The sequence below is a fragment of the Cicer arietinum genome, chromosome 4, assembly GCF_000331145.2.
Source record: "Cicer arietinum cultivar CDC Frontier isolate Library 1 chromosome 4, Cicar.CDCFrontier_v2.0, whole genome shotgun sequence".
Classification (NCBI taxonomy): domain Eukaryota; kingdom Viridiplantae; phylum Streptophyta; class Magnoliopsida; order Fabales; family Fabaceae; genus Cicer; species Cicer arietinum.
In genome coordinates, this window is record NC_021163.2 from 866,320 (window position 1) to 884,749 (window position 18,430).

Sequence of the window (18,430 nt, forward strand, 5' to 3'; positions counted from 1 at the left end):
TTATTATAAAAAGATATATTAAAATAATTCTATTTTTTAATTAATACTACTTATATTATTTTAATGTAATATTTTTTAATATTCATTTATGACGTTAATAATATATTAATACTTATCGAGTATAGTTAAATAAAAATTATATATATTTTTTATTTATACAGTTTTTTTAATTAATATATATAAAATAATCAATTAATAATTCAATTATTTTAAACATATAATATAGTATCTGTTTAGCATTTTCTAACTATTTTCATATTATAATTGTAATTAATTTTTTAAAGCAAAATGTAGCAATAAAATTACTATTTTCTTTCTATTATATTTGTAAATACTTTAATTTTAACATTCTTTTTATTAAGATTTGTTTTTTTTGCCATAGATGAATTAAGAAATTAATTGTTATACAATGATAATATAAATTTTTATGCATGCATATAATATATATATTATTACTCGTTTAATAAATTTCTTTTTGGAATTTTTTCTTTTTGTAGTAGATTTTTATTATTTTTTTGTTAATCTTTTAGTAAATAATTTAAATTTTATTTCAATGTTAGTCAATATACATTTAAAAGTATTATTGTTTAATGCTAACTAAACAATTTTCGTTTTGCCAAATGCATGTTTTATAAAACTATTGAAATATAAATTATGTTAGAAAAAACTTATTGTCAACAAAAAATGTATTTACAAAATAAAGTTTAACCAAAGTACCTTTATAAATTTTGATCCAAACACAGAAGTATTGGTGTATCACATGTTTCATTATATAGCATGTTTTAATTTATTTGTTAAAAAGTGATTATTTTTTATTTTTATTTATTACAACTTTACAAACAAACAAAAAATCTGAAATTTTTTCAAATGAGAAACTATATTCTTAAATTTTGTACCTTCTAAAAAAAATATATATATATATATATATAATAAAAATAAAATCACTTTTTTATATATGTACTACTTCCTAAATATAAGATTATCTTAATTTTTTTTTATCATCATACTTTTAATTATATTATGTATTTTTTCTATAATATGTAATAAATACTCAAAGAAAAATATTAACTAAAAATTTCTCTTAAAGGATAAACCTATAAAATCATATCAATTATAAAAAAATTAATACAACAACAAACGTTTTAATTTATATTATTTTCCCAAAAGAATTTTATATTTAAAGAGGAAATGTAATATTAAAGATGCCAATAACCCCACAGCAGGATACCGAATTGGTTATAAAAAGTCAAAGACAGTTGCTTGGGTGGGGCGCATCAATTATTGGGCCACGCCACATACACCAAACTTATACAGTATATTATACATGTATCATAAATTTATTTAAATTAATCTAATAAATGATAAAACATTAAAAAATTATCCCTCTAGCAGAAAAAAAACATTTATCAAATATATATTTCTTCAAAATTTTCTATATTTTATTAAAAATATATATTTGTTTTTTTTTTATGTAAGATAATTGACACGTCAAACATTAATGTAAATATATTTTCTGGTGAAAATATATTTATTATATTAAGAGTTTAATCATTCTATATAATTCAGCGCCACTATTATTTGTTGATTTTAAATGTAAGTGAATCAACTATTTTTACTCAATTTTCAAAATAACAAATGACATTCCTAAAATATTTTAAATTGGTGACTTTTTTTTCATGGAATAATTTTTTATGAATGTATCTTTTGAGAATGTCCCTTTTATGTTAAATCAAAACAAGTAATATATATAGAGTATATTAAAAGATAAGAGTTTTATAAGATGGTGATAAAGTTAAATTTTGACGATATAATTATATATTACTTAGATATAAAAACTGCAAACATACAAATAAAATTTGAAAACTTCACAAAACACAACTAATATTATTACATGTTTTTAAATCTTCACAAAAATTATAATATTATCATATTTTAAATTTTCTTTTCCAAAACAAAACAAAGCGAACATATAAATTTAAATGCTATTTTTTTTGTTTTTATTGATATTTTTTTTTTAATCACAGGTATAGCTAAGTGATAGGTAATAGCTGATGATTTATAGATAAAAATTTAATTAATTAAAATTAAAATGTTTGGTAAATTTAACTTTTAATAATATAAAATAATATAAAGAGACATGAATATTTAATTTAAATTATAAAAAATGTGACATTTTTATCCAATCGTCTGTCTATTATTTTAGTTGATCTATTTTTTTTTTTGTACTCAATTAATTTTCCTACTTTACTTTATTTCTTATGTTTTCTTATCATTCTTCTTCATGTCGTTAATTAGTTGATATTATCTTATAGCTTTCAGCTTTCTCACCGATATTCTGCTTCTCTCAATGTAATTGCTCAATTTCACCATGATACGTCTATCATGTTTACTCATTCCTTTATTTTACTATATTTATCTCATTTATGACTTTTGTGGTAGAAAATCCAAAACATGTAACAAAGCTCTAACATAAATAAATAAATAAACACGTAATTCATTTATTTTTTTGGGTACAACAATTACTCTTTTTTATTATAATATAAACATAATTTGGAAGAGTTCTCTGAATGTTTAACAAACTTTATTTGTAGAAATAGTAATTTAAAAAACAATTTATTTTATGGTTTACAATTTGACATAAAAAATAAATTTAACTTTTGTGAATTTCTTTTCAGATGAAAGATTTTAGGAGTTGTTTTGACGAGAAATTAAACAAATTGAGTTCAACTCTATTCATGTATGCATTTGTCAATTTTGTGTTATGTGACATAGATTTTTGACATACATAAAGTCATATATATTTTTTTTTATGTGAATTTTTTTAGTAAGAATTGAAAGAATGAATACGTTACGTAGAAGTAATAATATCACTCTGAACAAAAAAATTGAAGTAATAGCACCGAGAAAAAGATACTAAAGATAGTAGATGAATAATAAATTAATGGGACAATTACGTTTTATATATATAATAAAATAAAAATAAATTAATAAGATTATAAATAGAAGAAAAAATAAAATAATTATAAGCTCAACCGCTACTAGAAATTGCGTATCAGAATAAACTATAAAATTTATTTATCAAACACATATCATTTAATCAAATAAATTTAAAAGATATAAGTTAGTTTATTGGCGTTTATCAAATAATACCATAATAATTTTTTATTTTCACCAGTATGAAATGTTATTATAATTATCTATAAAATCGTGTCCATTCATAAATAATTGTGATAATGTATAACAATTAAATTTATAAGATATTGCATAAATTTATTAATTATTTTTTAGTTATAAATAAAAGTTATTACTTTTTTTTATAACTATTTTATACATTTTAAACATAATTGATACTTCTTACAAGTTAAAAAATGTCGAGTTTACTATTTAGCCTTTAGTATATTATATTATTTGACATAATATAAATATATATAATTATGCATTCAGAAAAATCAAAGGTACCAATCAAGTCGAAATTGCATTACTATATTCAACTGGATCAGATTCTTTTAAGGTTGTCATTTCAAATGCTATTTTAATATTTAGATTAAATCACTTTTTCTCAAAATTAATTCAAACTGAACCATAAGAGTATATCCTCTCGTATTTTAGAAAAACTGTGTTCATAGCCTTTAAATTTATTCTATCTACTTCTCTTAGAATTAAATAAAAATTAGAATCATTATAATAAAAATCAAATATCTTTAATATCTAATAATTATTATTAATTAATAATATAAATATTTTTTACACTAATAATATATATAAATTAAATATTTATTATTATCTTTGTATTAAATTTAGTATTTTGTATTTTGCATTAAACTATAAATTTACTAACATTTTCAGTAATTTAAACATATTATTTTCCTTTTTTTTTGCTGAAATAATATTTGCCTATTTTATTTTCCTTTTTTCTCTTAGAATTAAATAAAAATCAGTTTAAAACTATATATTATCCTTTCTATATTTAAATATTGTACCCCGTTTAAACATTAACAATAATCAGTATTCATTATTAGTTAGGGGTGTATATGAGAATATGTATTATCAAATAACATGGGCATACATTTTAGTTTACCTCAGATTTACATCGGACTCTTTTTAAATAGAATAGGAAGTAATTCTATCATACTAATTTATTTATATAAATATAAATACTATTTATTTATTTTATTGAAGTTTAATTGTCTTTTATTGTCAATGTAACTTTTTACACAAATATATCAGAGTGATTATAATAAAAATCAAATATCTTTAATATCTAATAATTATTAATAATTAATAATATAAAAACTCTTTACACTAATAATATATATAAATTAAATATTTATTATTATATTTGTATTAAATTTAATATTTTGTATTAAACTATAAGTTTACTAACATTTTCAGTAATTTAAACATATTATTTTCCTCTTTTTTTGCTGAAATAATATTTGCCTATGTTAATATTTTTAAAATTTTAATACAATATTAAAATATAGATTAAAATATATCATCATATAAAGTTAGATTTTCTAAAATACCATGTTAAATATCAAAATAAATCATAATCTCTTCAATTTATATATTAACTCATTAGAAAAAATTTAAAATTATTTACCTAAATACATTATTATAAAAAAAGGTAATTTTTGTATGAGAAATGATAAATTTAGGATTTTGATATGTGTTTGACTTATATTTTTAAGATAAAATTTCTTTTTTATAGAATTTTTAACCAATTTTCTTAGAACACTCGTTAAACTTTTAGACAACCATAGTTTTATGGCTAGAATATATGATAAATTTAGTCCACAAATTATTATTCTCTCTTATTTAATCTCTAAACTATTAAAACATAATAAATAGGTAAAAATTATTATTAATCAATCAATTTAGTTTCTAAATTTATCTCTTATTCTTTTTCCAAACTTTTAAAGTAATTGAGAAAATTCATAGATTGATGATAGTTCAAAAACTACATTTGCGATACTACATAGTTTAGAGAATCTCCGATTGAAGTTGTTTTGCATGATAGGAAGCACCATCTATTAGGTATTTTGTATTATGAATCGAATAATTTAGTTATCTTAGTTAAACTGCATAGAAAAATTCACATTTTTCATTAGGGTACTCGTTTGGTAGTGTACCTATGATCATAGATGACATAGACCGCAACAAAAAAAAAATGTAATAAAATAAAGTTATGGATGGACCATTTAGTCTATGTTTGGAAAGGTGTTTGAATACTTATTTTAGAAAAATAAATGTGGTTCCAACGTGATCCTAAACATATGCTTAGTAAAATAAATAATTGTAACGAAGAGGTTATAAATTCAACGATTTCCTCCAACAAAAGTAAATATTAATTAATAACATTGACTATTTAATAAAAACCAAAATGTAGTTTTTTTCTTTAATTTATAATTTGCAGTTTTATGTTCATGTTATAAAATAAAAAAAAATTAAAAATGAAAGGAAAATAAACACGCGTGGAGTATGCTCTTAATATACTCCTTACGCATCAGATTATGCAAGAATGATCCAAACCCGACGCAACAAATCATACTCCAGCATTCATTTTTATTTTGTTTGGCAAAATTCATCCTATTTTCAACTTGTAATAATCTTCAATTTTTAATCACTAATTTTTCAGTGACCTCGCCAATTATTTAACTATAATTTCCAAGAATCACACAACTTCAAATTATTCGACCTTTCTAATCGAACACAATTTAATCACACTTAAGATAAATCTAATCGAATGAGAACAAAAACGCACATTCGCACAAGCATAGAGGAAATAAATCAAAGAAAATGACTAGAAATTGTTGAAAATAAAAGCATGTATTTTGCATGTGAACAGATACATCATGAGGGATGATGATGACATACATACAAGTTGCATGCATCAGTAAATTGAAAAAAGAAATAGCTAATTTTCTGTCTCAGATTTAAAAAAAAAAAAAAGATCGGAGGAGAAGTTTCAAGTTTCAAGTTTCTCCTCTCTCTCTCTCTCGTTCGCTTGGAACAAAACAAAAGGAAAGAGAGCGAATGGGATCGTTCCACGTGTCCACAGTGGACCCCACTCTCCCAATTGTCTGTTAGATCACAAGTGTAAGAAACGGGCAAGCTGGGTGGGGTTCACAACGCCGTGAAGGTGGGTCCCACCACCCTTCAACAAGCCCATCACTTCGACATACCTTTCCCGCTCTACCTTCTTCTCCGTCCTCCGACACGGTGTCTCCGTCGTCATCGCCGTCGTTTCTCCTTCCTCACCGCCGTCGTCTTCCTCCTTCGTCTTCCTTTTCGGTGGGACCCACGGCTGGCCCAAGAGAGCCCCCATGGTTAGGTACTCGTGGGCCAGGTAGCCCGCTAGAAGCTGATTGGACGGCATCGGCTCCGAGCCTTTGCTGCCGCTGGTTGTTGCTATCGGCTCTGAGCCGAGCCGATTATTAGGCTTATCCGGCTTGAGTAGTTTTGTAGTTGTTGTGTGTATGGGCTTGGGCCTTTCAAACGGGTCATCTCTTTCTTTTCTCTTATTACTTGTTGTGCTGCTAGGTGTCAACACTCGACGAGGGGGCAAACGCATCGTTTTGGTATTCATGGCTCTCTATCCGCATGCCACGTCACTACCAACCCACCCTAAAAATAATATAAAATAATTCTTACAAACCAAATAAAATGGTTTGGAAAAAATAAAAAATAACCCAATGGTAAAATTATCTAAAATCGGTTGAATACTGAATAAGTGTCGGTTAAAAAATGAAGGGTAAAAGGGTAAATTGAAAAATTAAAGGGGGCAAATTGGTAATTTGACGGAGAAACCGAAGGGGATGTCTAGGACGAAGAAGATGTGAACAGAGAAGAGGGATAGGAGAGAGAAAGTGTGGCCGGAAACTGAAAATTTTGAAAAATTATGAAAGAAATGAGAGAGAGAGAGAGGAGAGAGAGAAGGGGATAGAAAGAAAAAAATGTGAAACTGACAATGTTGAGAAGAGAATGCCAACGGGTCGGGGTACTCGGTATTTATAGTGGTGGTTCTGCTTAACTACCCTTGTGAAATCTCGTATATTACGTAAATGCCAATGGATAATTGAAATGACTGGATTATCCCTGCTTTTAATAGGTACAAATGCAAACTTAAACCTTTTCCCTTTTAAGCTTGCCATTGCGCACAAGTTACTAGGATTTGGATTCGGGTAAAATAGATTTCAATTGCATAGCATTACTGCATATAACCATGATTTCATCTTTAGCCATACATGCTTTTTAATGCTAACTCTATATTTTCTTTATCAAATAAATTATAAGTCAATATTAGGCCTCTAATTAGAGATATCAATATCAAACCATTCAACTACAATACTTTAGAGCAAAGTTTTTATTTTTATGTAAACTAGCAAAATATTTCAACATATGTTCCGAGTGTGACAATTTTTTTTTTTATAAATTAAGCATTGTATGATAAATATTTAAAAATTTATAACAAAATATTATCAAAGATTAAGTGAAATTATTGGAATATAATTTTTTTTTTTGCATTCGTAGATTTTTTATAAACAATTAGTAAAGTGATGAGTGAACTTTTTATAACTTTTTCCACCTTAATTTTTTTTAATGTGAATTCGAATTTTTACCAATACATAATAATATCTTACATTTAAAATAATAACCCGTGATTTAGCTATAACTTGTGTTGATTTTTTATTAATAAAATTCCATGATAAAATTTGTAATTAAGTATTTATTGAAGATTTTTTCTAACATGTAATCTTACAAATAATAAAGATCAATAATTGCTCAATTTTTCTTTATTAAATACCTATTTTCCTATTTTGTGGTATGAAATAGATTACAGGGAGGAAAATCAACAAAATAAATAAAATAATAATAATTAATGATTTTTATTCTGTATTCTGGTTGTTCATTTTTTATTTTTTATTTCTGACAAAAACAAAATTAAGTGTTGTCATTAATAATCAAATACATAATACATATTATTTTGAAGAAGTTCATCATGATTTTGAAGAATAAAAATTTATGAAATCACTACACATATACTTTTATAATTGAAAATCTATCGAAAAATTATGAAAATAAGAAGATAAAATATTCCAATTGTTATCAGAAATTACTTCTTATAAATTGGAGTTGAATTTGAAGATAAAGTAAGAAGATGAAATACTCCAATACTAAGGCTTTTGTCATTGCAATATTTTGAAATAACAAACCAATATTATTAGTCCTCGTGAATAATTTTTATGCTGTCCACAATATTCTTTAAATTCAACGTTAGTACTCCCCTTTCTTGCAACTTGGTACGAAGGAAATGTATTTTCATATCAAGTAAATTATTACCAAATTCAATTGATAATTCGTCAAAGGTCTTGTGCAACCGACACAAAAATTCAATGATTTGATAAAAAATTTCACTGCTTTATTTGCTCCAATCAAAACTAGAAAAAGTGAAAAAATATAACATCTAAAATAGTTGTAATAGCATACATTCTCATGACAAAAAGGTTTATCCAATAGGTATTTAGTTATAGTACTTAGCCAAAAATGTCTAGGTGCATTTTATGAAGATTTCATTTTTATTTAATTATCTATTGTTAAATTATTTAAAATTATATATATATATATATATATATATCTTGCGGTCAAACTTTGTCATAATTTGATTAATATATAGGATAAAAAAGATTACAAAATTTAATATTAATGACTATACATTTATACTGAAAAACTATACATTTTGACACCAAATTTTACACTATAATGAGAGAATGAAAGTTAATTGAAACATCAAAACAATATTTTTCTATGAATACAAGTTCCTTGTATATTTCTAAATTTTAGCTGTTTAAAGTTTTTTTTTCCACAACTTTAAATAAAAATTAGTTTTTGTTAATTATTGAGAGTCAAATTATGTCATAAATGTATAATGGAGTGTAACCAGTTGAGACTAATACACAAAATATTAATTTGAAATTAAAATTATAAAAAATAAATAAATTCATTGTATCTTGAAAATACAAATAGCAGTCTATTTGATTTTTATTTTTTTAAATTACTTATTGATCCTAATTAAACTTGATAAATTAATTTAATTTGATAAAACAAATCAAATATTTTCACAACTGTAATGTTTTAAAGTTAATTTTGTACAAATTACTTGTACTCTTAGGATTACATGACTTTTTAATGACTAAAAATGTAATCTTCATCAAAGCTAGCCATTAGTTTTTAAATAAATTAGAAGTATTATAGCATTAAACTCCAATTTTTTATTTTTAAACATATTTCATTCGATATATTATTTTAATAGAAGTTTATCAATATTACTTAATTATACATGAATCGAAGTTATAAATATTTGTTTTTGCATAAACAATTTTGGAGCTTTGACTTTCAGATCAAATCTTTGGAAAACATTTAATAATAAAGTCAAATTTTTTTAAAACATTTTGCTTGGAGTAATGACAATTTGACCGGAGAATGACAATGAAATTTGAGTCATTATATGAGACCTAAGTGAGTAGGATACAATGAAAAATGTATGGCAATTGTATTGATGATTGCCACCATCTAGATTTGGATTTTAAGGAGCTAACTCATATAGGTGATATTAAATAAAGATTTGAAAGAGCCTTTTGCAACAATTTTTGTCGATATCTTTTATCTTATTATTTTAGTTATTCATCTTTTCATGAATACTACAAACCACTATGTGATTTTTTTTAATTATAAGCAACTACTATGAGATTTTGTTGCATCTAGATCCTATAAATATCAATTCAAGTAGAAGAAATTACTTCAAGTTCTTTGTTAAAGGATTATTTATTGAAGTTCTTATTTGTTTTTTCTTAAATTCTGTTGGATTCTTGATCTACTGATCTAAATGGACGAAATAAAGAGACATATGGTAACATTTTTGTATTGAAACACATAATCATTAAAAGATTGTAAGACATTAATAACAAACTTTTATGATGTCTAAGTATCCAAACATCTAACAATTAACACAACTAATTATTATAGCTTAAAAATAATTAACAAAAATTCAAAGTGTTACTGGAATCATATGTGGAACACCATTTATGATAAACTTCTTACTAACAATATTAGACATCGTCATAAAATATATGATTCTAACCTATACCCTAAATATCAAATGTACCCTGAAACAATCACGCATTCTCTTAAAGATTGTGAGGATGTCAAATATTTTAGAGATATTGTCATTGTTAGAGGAATACAATAAGTTCCATAATTTTGACTTACACAATTAATTTTTTTGTTAATCATTCATCCACAGACGTGGAAAGTATTAGGAGAAATGACAAACTATTTTTGGTGCAACCCATTACAGAATCTAAAAAGATAGGAATTTATTGGAGTTTTCCCAACAAATAACTTATTGTAATGATATGTTTTTTTAATTTTGTCTTAGAATGATTTTTTTTGTATGTTATTAATCAAGCTAAATTCATTGTATCACTTAATATACTATCATAAATATTAAAAAGACAAATAAAATTTTCCCGCTCGATATTGAATAATTAAACTAGTAAAAAAGGACATATAAAAGAGAAAGAAATTACAAATTTTTAGTTCATACTTATTAACTAGTAAGTTTATTTCTAAAAAACTAATATGTTTATCTCTTATTGTAAAAAAAAAATAATGTCTTATATCTTATACAATATACATATACATGTTATTACTTACTGTTATATTAGATATTACATAAAGTGTGTTTGTCTGTATATGCATAACATTTTTCTTGTGTGTTTTAATAATCTAACAGCAAAACCTATATTCAATAATGTGAAAGAGATTAGTATTGCAAATTCAAGTTCACTCTCTAACTCATCAAATATTACCATTTACCTCAATCTTCTAATATGTTTTTAGATATTTGATATTTATCTAGAATATATATACATTTTAAATAATTTATTTTTGAAAAGACAATATTGATATATATATATAATGAATAAATATTAGTCTATACACAAAGTATGTATAGACTAACCACAAAAATAAAATATTACAACTCAAATCTAAAAACAAAATCAACAACAAAAAAATAAATTAGCCACGAAGCACCTTAATCGTAAATTAAATAAGAGCCAAAACCTTGACAAATTAAAGTATTTTACCACCAATAGTTGAAATCTTATTGAAAATTCTTCGACCATGATTTGAGTAACCGTCATGAATAAATCTTGAAGCGCTGAAGCAACTGAATAAGATTAAACTCGAAATGAATAAATACATAATTATTGTGGGTTTCCCATAGTAACCAGATATAAACCAACCATATCACTTGTAGATTATTTCAAAATTTCTTTTTTTGTTGAGAAAAAATCTTCAAATTGATGCACATAGTTAAGTGCACATTTTGTTAAGGTAGTTTGAACTCCCCACTATCCTAAAGTTTCTGACCAAAAATGACTAAAATGAGACACTAAAAAGATAGGTGTTGTAATATTTCCTCCTTACTTTTCAGCACATCTTGCTTTGCACAATAGTGATTGATTTTCCAACATACCACGTATAGTTAAGTTGTCGAAAGTGGTCAACTTGTTGTTCAGAAATTTTTACGTAAACAAATAGATTTTGAGAGTTGCCAATTTTATTCCACATAACATCACAATGTTCAACCTTTCTACTACTTGAGTCATCCGTCAAATGATTATAAAGAACCTTAATTGAATAAACATCACCAAGATCATGCTTCTAGTTCCACATGTTTGACACATATTCTTGCACCACCGGTGAATCCAACTAAAAAGAACAATCTGAAACCAAAATTTTCTTCCAAATAAATAAGGTTCGAATAAGTTTTTAGTCTATAGAAAATTATTGTATTTCACTTTTATATTTAAAACTTTTTTTTTCTACGTTTTTGAGTCTTACAAATATCATATGTTTCAATTTTAGTCTCTAATTTTTATAAATATCTCATTCATCTCTAAGATTCTTCACCCACGAGTAAAATATATTTGAAAATCACTTATCATTTATCGTTTAAAATATTTTTTATATCACTTATATAGGTCTCACTTATATTCAAAACTATGAAATTGCAATTAAACCTCTTTTTAACTCTACCTTTAGCATGAAATTCATATATAAAACACGTAAAGTCTACCTTTACCTCCGCCCATAATTTTTTTATGAGCCCAAACTTAACACCATCAAGGCCGGGACTTTTAAAACTATTTCAATGTCTACTTGTTATTATGTATTTATATTTTAAACAAAATTACACTATAGAGCTTTTTTATATTTTTTTTACTAGTAACACTTAAGTTATATATATATATTTTTAATTCCATTTGGGTACTCTATCTATCTTTTAAAACATTTAAAAAATTATCATTTTATCTTTTAAAATATTTATGAAATAATTTATTTATTTTCTCTTGTTTAGATTTTTATCTATTAATGCATGTAGGATATTATTAATTATTTTGTTTTATTTAATGATGACTAAATATGAAAATTATGAAGTGAATGAGTGTTGATGTGAATTTTTTTAGGTTTTAAGAACCCTAACAATTAAATTTGTGTTTTTTTTTATTAAAAAAACAATAAATGATAATCCTACTTAGACTTGCCATTGAGTATTTCTAACAATACATTGATATTTTAAAAGATGATTATGTAAACATGTTAAAAGATAAATAACTTAAACAAGAGGAAAAAAATATAAATGACAATTTTGTAATGTTTTTAAAGATAAAAGACAGTTTTGTAAACGTTTTAAAAAGTAAAGAGATCAAATGGAAAAAAATAACACAAGTGTTACACATAAATAAGATAAATGACATGGAATATAATTTTATCTATATTTGATGTTAATTGAAATTATTTTTAATAAACTCGATACACATATTCTTTATAGTTGTAAATATTTTTTCTTTAAGTGTTTTTTTTGTCTTAAAAGAGATTGTAAATTTCTTCTTAATTAACTCACACAACTTGAGAACTTGAGACAATATGTCAAACCTAACAATATCAACATTTGTTAGTTGAGCTAGGACTTAACGACAAATATTTTCAATTTTTTATTAATATATTTTATTTATTTTATTATTCAAATTGAATATATTCAAACATGGCTAATACATATAAACGTAAACATTATATTTATAGGTAATAGATTGATTAAAATATTCATTGAAATTTGAGATGTATTCAACATGCATGTTATTATGAATGAAATACTATATATAAGCATTTTTTTTCATAAAAAAAAGGTAATAGATTGTTTGAATAAATGAAAAATATATGGTGCATAAATAAAGTTATTCAGTCGTAGGTTTGAATATTTATTTTTCCATGTTAAGGAGATTAATTTAACGCACATAGTAAAAGTGCTTGTGTATAACTATTTATATAAGAAATAATAAAATAAAGTTAAATTATTTTTATTAAAACAATTTTCATAAACTATATTGAGAGTTTATAGAAATAAGTTCAAAAATAAATATATCATAAATCATTTCTAATAAATTAATCTTTTAAATAGTCTCATATCTGATTATAATATAGATAAGTTAAAATAAGTCATTTTAGACAAGTCATTAATAGTAAAATTCAAATTTATTTAAGTCAAAAAAATCAAAGATGTTTACTTTGCTTCGAAATATCAAATTCGAATCTTTATCAAGATAATCCTTAGTTAACTATAGATTACTCTCATCATTTTATGGCAAGATCCCGCTATTCTGGTGCAGTGCAATGTCTGACCACGATAGTGTAAAACAAAATTCTGACGAAATTCGGGCAAAAATTCCACTATCTCAGTGTAGTTAATCCCAACGAGATCCTGCTATTCCTTTTTCTTTCTCTATTTAGTTATTTCAACTTTCACATAGTATGAAGAAAAACAAGAATATGCTAATGAAGATTTTGTTTATCTTTGAGTTATATGTTAGAGCATACATTTTAGTTTTAATATTTAGTTATTTATTACTCTATATTTATTTGACTTTTGTTGGTATTTCAATGTATGTTTTGACTAAAAGTAAAATTTGTAGATTTTTATTACTAATCATGAATGTTTTAGAGTTTGAATCATTTGTTAATTTTGTATTAAATATAAGTTTATATAGTATATAATTTGTTCAAAAATAGTAATTATTCCATTTATCTCAACGCGTTATTCCACTATCCCACTTTTATAATTGGCCGCGACACACAAGTACTATCTAAAATTAACTATTTATAATCAACTTTTATTTACTTTTTAATTGAATTTCAAGTGATCAGAGTGCATCTTTATTTCATAATAGTAAATTAAGAACCAAAAAAAAGTATCTAAGAGTTATGCTCTACTAATTTGTACATAAACATAAAAATGAAAAGGTTAAGGCTAGCTAGTTGAAATAGGAGATTCATATGGTTGTTTTTGCTTACATTAATTATGACGTGAGTTTTATTTTATTTCATATAATTAGTTATGATATAAAATTTAGTGGTTCTGTGTATTAATGTTCGTATGAACACGTATACTTTAAATATAGATTTAGTAAAAAAAAAAAATATTTTAGGTGAATGCTTGTATTATTAATGTTATTGTGCAAATATTAGGGAATAATTTAAATATAGGTTTAGGATTTTCTTTTATTTTCCCTTTCCATCTTCATTTCTACCTTATCACATTCATCCAAACCCAGAAGAAAAAAAAAAAAACTAGAACAAAAATCAAATCAAACAAATCAAAACTATATTCAGAATGTAAAAACATCAAACTCATAACCTTCAAATCCATTTTCAACAAGAACAAAAAATAAACAAATGAACGAAGGTTCCCTAAAAACAAAAATTTAACAATAGTTTGTTTAACATTTTCTAAAAATAATTTTATAGTATTTTATTTTTTTGTTGTAGTATTTTTAAAAATGAATTTTTAAAATAAAGCTTCAAATAAAAAATTAGCTTAAATAATTTATAATAAATCATTTTAAGTACTTTATCTATTTATTATAATTTTTTTGTATAATAAAATTTAAAATAAAAATTTATTTTGAGATTCTTCATAAAAATCAATTTTTGAAAGATGTATTTTAAAAAAAGTAATTTTTATAAATCGTATTAAAATCTCTAATAATAAATATATAAATTATTGAATGTTACAATTAAGTTTTTTAATCAATAATAAATGAATATAAAACAACTTCTACTGTTTAAAAAAAAATTCTAAACAAACAATTCAATATATTTAAACTCAATCTTGTTTTTTTGAATCGTTTTTCACAAAACAATATTATTTACTAAATTCAAAGTATTATTATCTTCTCAAAATTTGAACTGTCTATCGATCAAGAAAGTCCCTCTTGATCCTGCAACCTTTTTGTCTTCTACTTTTTCAAAAACTCAACCTTTTTCTTTAATAGTCTTTCGAAAAACAATTTTAATTACTGTACTCAATCTATTATGATCCTCCCAAAATTTGAATTGTCCTTGGATCGATAAAGTCCCTCTTAATTCTGTAACCTTTTTGTCTTCTACATCTTTAAAGGCCAAAGAACAACATTTTTATATATTTAGATGATTCTATATCATGGAATTGTATATCACATTATTTAAAAGACATCAAATCGTTATTTTTTAGTTTAAAAATTTAATAGACAGACCAAAACTGTCGACTTTTAAAATATAGAGACTAATTTTGTAAATTGGTAAAAATAAATGAATCAAAACTGTAATTAAGTCTAATTTCTAAAAATTAATAATAATTTAGAATAATCATAATATAAAATAAAGAGACAAAAATACATTTTTACTTTAAATCCAAATAATAATAGTATAGCACATTTATATGCAAAATGTTCATAGTCTAAGGCTATTATTATTATTAAAAAAATATATGACTTTTTAAGATATTGCTTTTAAAATTTTCTTTCACCACAAACCATTTATTACTAAACAATTTTTTAAAAGTCAAAGTTTATTTACTTATTCTATTTTTTTTTTTTACTTTTCGCTCGTACATCTAAAACCCACGTGCCATAAGATAACAATATCCTTAAGATGAACGTTGAGACTAAATACTTTGTGCTTCAAAACATAATAATTCATGCACTCTATGAAGCACCACGAGCAAGAAATATCAAAGATCCAATTTGAAACATATACCATATATAATTAGGAATTTAAATTGCAAATATTTTACAAATTCTAGAATGATGCTTAAATAATTAATTGCATTGAAATACTAAAATATTCAAACATGACAGAAGCATCTAATAGATTACATATCCGAATCTTTACAAATTCAAAGTTTGATGCTTAACTCCATTCCAACCTCCTCTATCACGAAACACAATGGTCTTGCAAATAAAATAAGGTATTAAAAATGTTTCAATTTATAACCATGTTAGTGTATTAAAGGTAGAGCAACCCTTCGTATTAGGAGCTCCAATGATATTCTCATTTGCATTCATAAGACATGCTTAACATTGGAACCAAAAACATTATATTTAGCAATCAAAGAAGCAAGCACTATATCCTAACATAAATAACTACTTCGACAAACATTTGTGTTTCTTAATATTAGGTAGAAACCAAAAATTGCTAAGTAAAAACGATAGAAATACAAACCTCGTCAAGAAGCTTCCAAAGTTAAAATAAGGCCGGAACAAAACATTACATCCACGTGGTTATATAAAAGCACAACAAATCAAAAGGAATATAAAAACAAAAACAATCAATAAATCCAAAAAGTTAAACCAAAAATTGTATAGAGACACATGTTAAAATTGTGAAAAGTCATAATAATTTAATTTTTAAAGAGTGAATCACAAAATTATCCTTTAGAAAAGTAGAGATCAGACATTTATTCACTGAATTTTGAAAATATAAATAATACCCTTAAATTGAAAGATATCAAATAATAAAATTCATATGAACTCACCTGTTATTCAACTTATTGTAATATAAGATATAATTAATTTGGTCAATTTTAAACACGAAATTAAAATTCAATTTTTGTAAATAAAAAAAAAATTAAAACTATGTTATTATTACAACACTAACGTCTCCATCTATAAAATCAATTATTAATTTTTTTTCTATGATTTCATTTTTTTTTTCTTTTAAAAACTTTTATCTATATAATTTATTTTTTTTATGGTGTTCAGATAGTAGAAAATAAAATAAAAGAATGAAAAATATTTAAACATTCTCCAATTAACGATAAATGTTAAAACTTTGAAAAGTCATTATATTTTAATCAATCACACATGCTACTCTCCTTGTCTCCCTGTCCAGTTGTTTTCATGCTCAGAATTAAACCATTTTTAAAAATTCAAAATCAGAATAAAAAATAAAAAGCACTACAAATGAACTTTGCACCCATTGTACTCTGAAATGTTACTTCGATTGGTGACCGCTTATTTGAACTTTGCAGCATCTTAACAAAATCACCAATATCGCCACGTCGTTTGAACTAACTACAACGGTTGGTTGTTAGTAAGGAGTTTTTACTTTTTTATTTTATTTTTTACAAATTATTTTGGACTAATATAAGTCAAAGTTCACAAATTTTACTTGAACAACAACAAATTTGTAATGGGAGAATACATAGAAGTAATTATGAATTTGATAAATAAAATATTTTTGGAGTGTACTTATTAAAATATAAACAAGTTCTTTTTGATAGAAATTGTAAACTTTAGAATGCATAACAAATTAAAACAAGAAAAACATAATCAACGGTTTAATTATAAAAAAAAGTAAATTTAATTATAATTTTAATCTATTTATTATTACTGATATTTGAAATTAAACTTTTTATTTTAAAATTCGACAGTTTTACACGTTATTTCATTATATATTTTTAATTAAATTATAAAAATACATAATTTCAAAAGTTAAAAGTTTTTTTAAAAGTTTATGCCAGTTTTATGAATATTAAACATTCAACGTTATCTTATCATATGTCACATTATTATAATTGTTCTCATCAATAAAAGTTCTAGCATCTTTTAAAGTATAATAATAGTCAAATATTAAAAAAATAAATAGTTAAATGTTTTTATTACCTACAAAATAAATAAATTATCTAAACCTACTTCTAACAAATAAGTTCTTTGATTTTGACTTGAATAGACTACATTAATTCAAGATTTAAATGTTAAATTAATAATATTATTATTAGTTAATTATTTTATTCTTATAAACTAAAAATAAAAATACTCATCTGCCACATGAAAAAGTCATTTAAAAAATATAATTGTAAGTATTGATTTGTATTTCCTTATATTCACTCTACACAAAAATGACAATGATAATTTTTTAATGTATTTTGTATAAACAAAAACACGTATAGTTTAGATTTTGTATAGATTTAAATATAGTTGAGAGAGAGAGAAAAAAAAATCAAAGAATTAATCAAGAAAAATAATTGTTAGAGAGAGGGGGGAAG

General features: G+C 23.6%; 1 protein-coding gene across 1 annotated transcript; it reads right to left on the bottom strand.

Annotated features, from left to right (window-relative positions):
• Positions 1–5,810: 5,810 nt before the first annotated feature.
• LOC101493183 (uncharacterized) lies at positions 5,811–6,989 on the bottom strand. Its single transcript, XM_004495016.4, has one exon. It carries the CDS (start codon positions 6,587–6,589, stop codon positions 6,092–6,094), a length of 498 nt encoding a protein of 165 aa, XP_004495073.1. The 5' UTR covers positions 6,590–6,989; the 3' UTR covers positions 5,811–6,091.
• Positions 6,990–18,430: the final 11,441 nt, after the last annotated feature.